The sequence below is a fragment of the Lactuca virosa genome, chromosome 5 (genome assembly GCF_052849685.1).
Source record: "Lactuca virosa cultivar CGN04683 chromosome 5, Lactuca_virosa_CGN04683_v6, whole genome shotgun sequence".
Taxonomy (NCBI): Eukaryota; Viridiplantae; Streptophyta; class Magnoliopsida; order Asterales; family Asteraceae; genus Lactuca; species Lactuca virosa.
Window position 1 is genome coordinate 349,274,295 of NC_136430.1, and position 8,347 is coordinate 349,282,641.

The following is an 8,347-nucleotide window of genomic DNA, read 5'->3' on the forward strand; positions in this document are numbered from 1 at the left end:
TTTCTTTGGCTACCGATTCCTAAGATGACCAAATTGGTATTCACCAATTTAATCCTTTAGCAAACTAGCTTATTTATTCGGTGATCAAGTGGACAAACTTACAAGTTCACTAGTGTTTGGTTCGAGTTGCTTAGACTTATAATTAATTGACCAATTAAATTTATTGATTCAATTTTATATATGATTTATCGTCATATATTGGCTCCTATACTTTTTTTTACCCACTTTTCTACTTAACCCTAGGTTTTAATCAAAACTCTAGTCCTACGATTTTGCAAATCACAAGATCATAAGATTCAAATTCAATTAAGAAAAATAGTCATTCTAACCTAATCAAATTCAGCAATAAGCAGATAAAAAGCAGTTATCAAAAGTACTTGAGGTTCTTTAATAAGCAAAAGTCAACAAATAACCAAATAACTAAATCCTAACTATGAAATCAACCATGTTTAGTCAACTCATCCTAGCTAAACGAAAGTCATGAGTGTTTAGCTCATGATTTCAGCAAACAAAGTCATAAAATCGAGATTCAAAAGTAAAGACATAGCTATTCCTAATGAAAAATAGAAAAGTAGAGTTTTTAGTTGCCTTTGTTCTCCTCCTTCTAATGATTGTGATTGAATTCCTTGCTTCCAATGCTTAATTCCAGTGCCTTTGCCTCAAAAAGCTTCGAATTCTCCCGAGCCAAAAGTTCCCATTCGGAGGTTTATGTGAGATATTTATACTTTTCCCGAAAGCAGGGCACCACGTCGTGGTGATTGTGTTTATCCCGTAATCTCCAAGTCATCGAATTTGATCGGGAATCTTCAAAACGCCACGTCGTGGTAGGATCACCGCGACGTGTTGGGTGTATTTTTCTTCATTTTATTGCTTTGGTTCAATCTTCCATCTTCTAGCTTCCTTAATCCAGCTTCCAACTTCCTTTTTGCTCCAAACAAGTCTTTTAGTCCCTACAACACATTTCATAGCAAATTAAGTATCTTTTGTTCTATTAAGGGCATAAAAGTAATTAAAATATTAATGTATGTTGTATAAATATGTGTATAAGTATGCACATATCACTCGTCGAGTTGGCTATGCGACTCGTCGAGTCCCTACAGTCCATTTCTCATCCAGATGTTTTTAAGCTACCCCAAAGCTCCATATTGCAGATCTAACCTCCTAGGGCATGGTTTCCACATAAAGTTGCAAACTTTACGTACATGCATGGTCCTAAATGGCAAAACCAAGCTAAGGGAAAGGTTTAACCCAAAGAGAAGGGACAATGCTTGCTAAATTAGATAACTTTATGGCTATAGGGACCAAGAGGAGTCCACATCTAAAGTTACAACTTTAGATCATGTCCAATACCCGAACTGACTCACAAATATGCTAAGAATGGCCCTAAACCCATGCATGAATAGAGCTAGCTAAAGATAAGGCAAGGTAACGACTTGTTACTTTCAAAATGATGCCAAGATGAAGTAGAGTCAAATCCACAAGCTTCTCTTTGTTCAAAGCTCCTTAGACTTCAAGCCTTTTTCACAAAATGCACCAAAAGCACTCTTTAAATCTCACAAACACTCAAGAACAAGGTCTAGACTGATTAGGTTTCTTCTGGCCGTCAAGATATGGTAAGGGGATGGAGGAAAATACTTAAGGTCCTTTATATAGGGTGCAAACCCTAAAAATTAGGGTTTCATTTTTCCAGCTCCTACTCGTCGAGTCGGGGTCCTCCGACTCGTCGAGTAGACCTCATAAAATACGCGGCCTGATCCGCGTCTACACGATGAGTTGGGGGCAACCAACTCGTCGAGTAGGTCCAAGAATATGACTTTAAGCTTTTAAATTTTATACATGGGAGTCGGGGTGTTACACCTATACAAAGCAATACCAAACTGAGTAAGACTTAGAGTCCGAGTACCAATACAGAGATAGCATAAATGAGTAGAGTTTCATATGCTTCCGCCGTTGGATCTATCATGTATTATATGACATGTACTCACCATGATGTGGCTTTCGCTTTGAGCATGGTCAATCGTTATCAGGGAAATCCAGGTAGAGCTCACTGGATAACAGTTAAAAATATTCTTAAGTATCTGCAAAGAACTAAGGACTGGGTCCTTGTGCTTGGTGGCAGTGATAACTTAAGAGTAACTGGGTATAGTGACGCCAACTTTCAGACAGACAAAGACAACATTCATTCTCATTTTGGCTGGGTGTTTATCCTTAATGGAGGAGCGGTAACCTGGAAAAGTTCCAAACATGATACGGTGGCTGATTCTACCTGTGAATCAGAGTACATAGCAGCAAACGAAGCATCGAAGGAGGCTATATGGTTGAAGAACTTCATCGGAGTCCTTGGAGTTGTTCCAGCCATCAAGGAGCCAATAGAGATTTTCTGTGATAATGAAGGAGCGGTTGCCTTAACAAAGGAGCCAAGAGATCATGGCAGATCGAGACATATCGACAAAAAATAACATTTTACCAATCACATAGTAGAAGATGGACACCTCGTGGTGAAGAGGGTATCATCGGAAGAGAATCATGCAGATCCCCTCACAAAGGGTCCGAGTAGGATTAAGCACAATCAGCATACCAGGAGCATTGGTCTGAAAGATGATATTAGTTTTAGTAGTTATATAGTTGTTTAGAAACATGTAACCAAATAAATGTAATTGATTTTTGATGATTAAGTAATGGAGAATTATTTATGAGTATTGTTTACTATCTTTTGCCAATTGTTTATTATTGTGTTTCATTTTGCATGTTTTACTTCCCAAATAATTAGATTATTCAAACATCCACAATCGATCATACTTTTGGAAGTAAGTAGTGAATCAAGACTGTCATGAATTGGATTGTAGATTGTCTAAAGAGTTTTAGACATAGCAAGTGTATTGTTGCAATATTCATGAGTACTTTAAAATGGAGAATTTGAGTATTAGATTAACCCACGCGCAGAGAATTACTTCATGCAATTTATCACGAGTAATTCTGACACGATAATATGTCATAATATTTAAATGGAGATATATGAGTCGTGGTTTACAAATCAATTGTGCATTGATAATATGTAAACGTATCAGTAACTTGTTATAAAATGTATTGTTGTGCGTGATTTGGTGAGTAAATAGCACCAACATATAAGTCAAAGTTTATCTGTTCCTTTTTGCCTTTAGGGGGAAAAATGATATATGTGGGCCCCTCGATGATTTGGTGTTGATTTATAGTGCCGGGCCCGACCAGGACTAAATTGATGTGTTCGATTAGTAGTTATTTGTCATTACAAATCAGAAATCGGGAAACAAAGTTTTTTAGTCAATGAGATTGATTATGTTCCATGTCTCACATCCGCATGATATCTTTCATAATGGAGGAGTATATGATCACTTATCTTAGGACACGTTTCTGACTAGGTCAGAGTTCGACAACAGCTTTGAGAGCTACAATTTGCTAATCAGTTTTGAAGAATATACTGGCAACTATAGTTATTAGACTTATCCAAGTAGGAGACTGTTGGATTAGGTGTCTAAGCCCATAACTATAATTGGTATATACTTAAATTGATAGTAACACAGTCCTTTTGGTTGCCCTCAAGACTAGCAACTAGACATGATGGTTTTGGAGAAGGAGGTTGATTTATTGTTTGATTAATAAATTGAAATAAATGATTTGTTAATATATTATGAAGATAATATATTAATTAGAAATAGTAATATTTAATTAGTATTTAATCAGAAATTACTTGAAATTAATTTTGGGATTAAAAGAGTTAATTAAAAGTGCAGGGACCGAATGACAATTGTTCAATAGTTGAGCAAGAGACAATCTAGAACCCTCCATAGGCCATGGACGGTTTTCTTGTGACTTAGGGTTTCTAGAATAGTCTTTAGTAGATAAACAGAAAAATGAATAATTACCTGATTTAAGATTATCTTGGATTAGAGTTTACTAGGTTTTTCTGACTGCACTATATAAACAACCTAAACCCTACAATTTCGGCCACTTTTTCTTTGGAAGACCTAGCCGAAATTTGCAACCTTTCTCCTCCTCCTTGATCATTCTTCATTGTTAGTATTAGGTGTAAGCCATTAGAGGCGTGACAATTGTGACACTTGCTTTCAAAGCTTCTATAATACTAAGGATTTATTGTTATTGCTATATAACAATCAATGTATGTTTCAATAGCCCTAGTTGTGTATTTTTGATTATATACTAGTGTTCTAGGGTTTCTACATTGTTGTTCATATTGTATGTTCAATTAGAGAAAACGTAGAAAAAAAATTAGGGTTGCATGCACACATAGGATTACATGTTTTGCATAATACCCATAAGGAATATCATGTTTTAGCTACGCAATTTTTTCGTAGTTATTTTGACTTTTTCTTGTAGTGTTAGACGTGTGCTCGGACCGACGTCTGTTCCTTTTGCTAGGACAAAAACAATCGTTGGTGGTGTTGTGCTAAGCGTCATTATGGTAAGTGGGATAAATGATGTGATTAAGTTAATGAGGCTGAGGCTGATTTCGCCATGACACATGTTGCTTGTGCTTTATCTTGCATTGTGTTTACAGACGGATGACGTCAATCTTGCATTGTGTTTATAGACCCTTCCTTGGACTCGGTCCTCAATCCACATGTTTGTTATTCCTTTTTTGCTTCTAACCCGCTCCAAACCTCTAACTGAATAAACTTTAACCAAATTAACAACGTATGACCCTTTCTCCAAGGAGAAAACAACATCCTTCATGTGGCCAAAGAAAAGTTGAAGGGCATATAGCATAAATTTACACGTCGCTTTACTCAATTGATAGGCAGCTGAAATTGACAACTTTACAAAAATTTAGCCTCAATTTACAAATCGGGGAATAAATACCACCGAACTCTTCTTTCGAAGCCTGGCTCGCGGCTAGAGAAGGAAGTCTCGAATCGAGAATCAGCCCTTCTCTTTCTATCTCCAGAAACCCCCCTTTTTCTCTCTCTCTAAAAAAGCAAAAGCCCCCTTAGCGTAAATCTTCCCCTTCCATGGCGAACAGCAATCTACCTCGAAGAATTATCAAGGTATTAAAACAAACAATTCGTGATCTTCCTCATCTGATCCCTTTGTCAATTCCTCGATTTCATTTCTTTTGTTGTTAGAATAGGTATATGTTTGTATGCATGTTCTAATCCTGTTTCAGAGTATTTTATCGATTAGCGTGGTTTATGTATATCTGAAAACCCTAACTTAGATTTTGACTTTGTTGTGATCCAGGAAACTCAGCGCTTACTTAGCGAACCAGGTAAACTTGAACTTTATTTCATCAAGATATATTTTTTTGGTTAATTATTATACGGAAGTTCATTTCAATTTGTGAATATGTTCGGGAATTTGAGTTATTGCATGATGATTTGGATCAAGAAAAAGTTTGGCTTATTGTCATTTGGAAGCGCAGTAAAATATCCGTTTGGTGTTTTGTTTATCGTTTCTGATTTTGTTGGTGTAGCTCCGGGGATAAGCGCATCGCCATCGGAAGATAACATGAGGTATTTCAATGTCATGATCCTTGGTCCAACACAGTCTCCTTATGAAGGTAATTTAACTTATTAATGCCTATTTTACTCCTACTACTCTTCTTTACACCAATCTAAGCCCATTAACTGTTTCTATTGTTCTTATTCATTAGAAAAGGGGCTTAGCAAAAGAATGAGATCTTTCATCCAGAATTATGTTTAGGATGTTTAACATTGAAGAAACTGTCTCTCTTGAACTAATTTCTCATCAAGTTGTACAAGTTTGTAATGTCAATCGTAGTATTTACTAAATACAAATTTGATCTTGGTTTTGTAACTATTTTAATTTAACCTCACTGGATCTCACCTCCTCATTAATTCTCTCAAATCACAAAACAGTTGACTTTCAAAATAAACTTTTTTATTTATCAAAGTCAAACTTTATCTTATTTGTTTATCTTTTATGAATTTGAGGGAAAAAAAATCATTATTTATTTATGCTTCTCACTCTGATTGAACTACAGGAGGAGTTTTCAAGTTGGAGTTATTTTTGCCAGAAGAATATCCAATGGCTGCTCCCAAGGTATATATATTCTTTTCCACTATCTAGTAATTGTATTTGTAGTACTTCTGGACTTTACAATGAAAATGCACACTTTACATATGAAAATTGATTCATTTATCTTTATCATCAATTTTTGGATACAAATAATATATTTCATAATCTTACAGGTTCGATTTCTTACAAAAATTTACCACCCCAACATTGACAAGGTTTGTCATTCCTTCCAATTTCATTTATTTTTTATTTTTTATTTTTGGTTTTTTAGCATGAGTGCGCTCTTTTTGTATGCAGCTTGGTAGGATTTGTCTTGATATCCTTAAAGACAAATGGAGTCCTGCTCTTCAGATTCGCACTGTACTCCTTAGGTAATAATTAATTCTCAAATAATCTGTTTGGTTAGATGGAATAAAATGATAAAGGAGTGGAATGAATTATTACATTCCATGATTATGTTTGATTCGCTGCAGGAATGGAATGAGTTCTAATATGAACCATTCCATTCCCTCCCTAATTCCATCATACCAAACATATTGGATTTACATAACTTTGAAATTTGAATAGTATACTAACAGAAATTCAGAAAAAATCATTTGATTTACTTATATATTTTTGTTTTTTCAAATGTAAGCATTCAAGCACTTTTAAGTGCTCCAAACCCAGATGATCCGCTCTCTGAGAACATAGCAAAACACTGGAAATCCAATGAAGCTGAAGCTGTTGAAACAGGTATACCCCATAATAAATAAATAAATAAATAAATAAATTACAATGTACTTTGTTGCAACAAGTATATATAAAGTGTTGAAATGGTTCCTTTGTTTTTTTTAATCTATTTTTTGCAGCAAAAGAGTGGACCCGTTTGTATGCTAGTGGTGCCTAAGGAGATGCGGGTCACCTCAAAGAAATAACAATGTACTTTGATTAGGTCTTGAAATTTGAAAATTGAGAACTTGAATATGATTCTGCTCTGCTAGTCCCTAAACTATCAATGTTGTTCACTTCCTACCTTCATATCTTTGTGTTCTACCCAGTATATGAGATAATTTACTCTTTTTTTTTTTCTCTCTAATTTTCTTTTCTGATACATTTTGTCTGCTTAACTATGTCAAATAGAATTTGAACTGGATTTCAAACTTGCTAATTTGTGAACAAAATACTGGAGAATGTGAGGGTGAGGAGTTTTAAATGATTTTGGATGGCTATTTGGTATGAAACTAGAATGATTGTTGAGGTCATATGCTATGGTTTATGTCAATGGGGTTTTCTTGTTTTAGAAAGTACAATGATTAGTTTGTATACAAAACTATGAATAATAATTGAGTTTAGTTTTTTTCCATTTGCTTGAGTTTTTGTTTTTTAAGACTATCCGTGTGGTATCACACTGTACCACATTTTGTGTCTATCATGTCACTGCTACAATATTTTCCTCTCACCCCACAAAGCTCATATGAATGGTACATCTTAACATATATATATTTTTTAATTAAATAAAATGTTATTATATAAAATTAATAAAAGAAAACTATTTTATTAATTAAAAAATTACATATTTAAAAAAAGACAAAAAAAAAAAAAAAACATAACTGAAATATGGTAAAATATTGCAACATACCTAATCACCATCGGTCATAATGACATCATAATTATTGTCCGAATCATCTATGAATGTTTGATTCGTCTTTTGTATCGTTGAACAAGTTCTCATGAATAACTGTTTCTCAAAATCGTTGATAATGAGATTCACTTGAGCATTGAAGACATATTCCACTAAATCAACACGAAGGTTGTTGTGTCCAACTCAGTTGTATACTTCCCTTTTGTGCGCCATAAACTCCGACGTACAAATACCTATTCCTTCGAATATTAGTAAATTTTTATTTTCATTTTACTAACAAACCGCATTCCCCTTGTCTTCTATAATCATATTATGTAATATGATGCATGCGTAGATCAAATTACTTATTTTTTTGCTCGAATGATCGTGCCAAATTCTCTTTAGAACACCAAAGGCTCACTCGATATCCTTCACAACTGATTCTTGGACTGACTTAAATTTTATTTGCTTTTCATCGTTTGAACATGAGAATGATTTCATAAATGCAACTAACTCGGGATATATCCTATCAGTAAGATAATACCCACGCTTGTATGATGTCCTATTTGCTTGAAACAACACATCACACGACTTTTCACGATAGATGTCGTTGAGTATCGGTGATTGGTTTAGAACATTGATGTCGTTATTGGAACCCCGTTGCACCAAAAAATGCATGTCATATCCAAATATCATAGGGCACCAATGCTTCTA

General features: G+C 34.6%; 1 protein-coding gene across 1 annotated transcript; it reads left to right on the forward strand.

Moving 5' to 3' along the window:
• The first annotated feature begins 4,820 nt into the window (after window positions 1-4,820).
• LOC145116245 (ubiquitin-conjugating enzyme E2 35) lies at window positions 4,821-7,108 on the forward strand. Its single transcript, XM_079052606.1, has 8 exons — window positions 4,821-5,042; window positions 5,236-5,263; window positions 5,468-5,554; window positions 5,999-6,057; window positions 6,207-6,248; window positions 6,331-6,404; window positions 6,668-6,765; window positions 6,882-7,108. The coding sequence occupies exons 1-8, from the start codon at window positions 5,007-5,009 to the stop codon at window positions 6,917-6,919; spliced, it is 462 nt and encodes a 153-aa protein (XP_078908732.1). The 5' UTR covers window positions 4,821-5,006; the 3' UTR covers window positions 6,920-7,108.
• The last annotated feature ends 1,239 nt before the right edge of the window (window positions 7,109-8,347 follow it).

What these genes read in the sequence shown, in the direction of transcription:
- LOC145116245 (XM_079052606.1), top strand. Translation starts at nt 5,007, where the DNA reads ATGGCGAACAGCAATCTACCTCGAAGAATTATCAAG. An exon ending in ACCACCCCAACATTGACAAG is followed by an intron (nt 6,249 to 6,330) that starts GTTTGTCATTCC and finishes TTTTGTATGCAG; the next exon opens with CTTGGTAGGATTTGTCTTGA. An exon ending in ATTCGCACTGTACTCCTTAG is followed by an intron (nt 6,405 to 6,667) that starts GTAATAATTAAT and finishes TTCAAATGTAAG; the next exon opens with CATTCAAGCACTTTTAAGTG.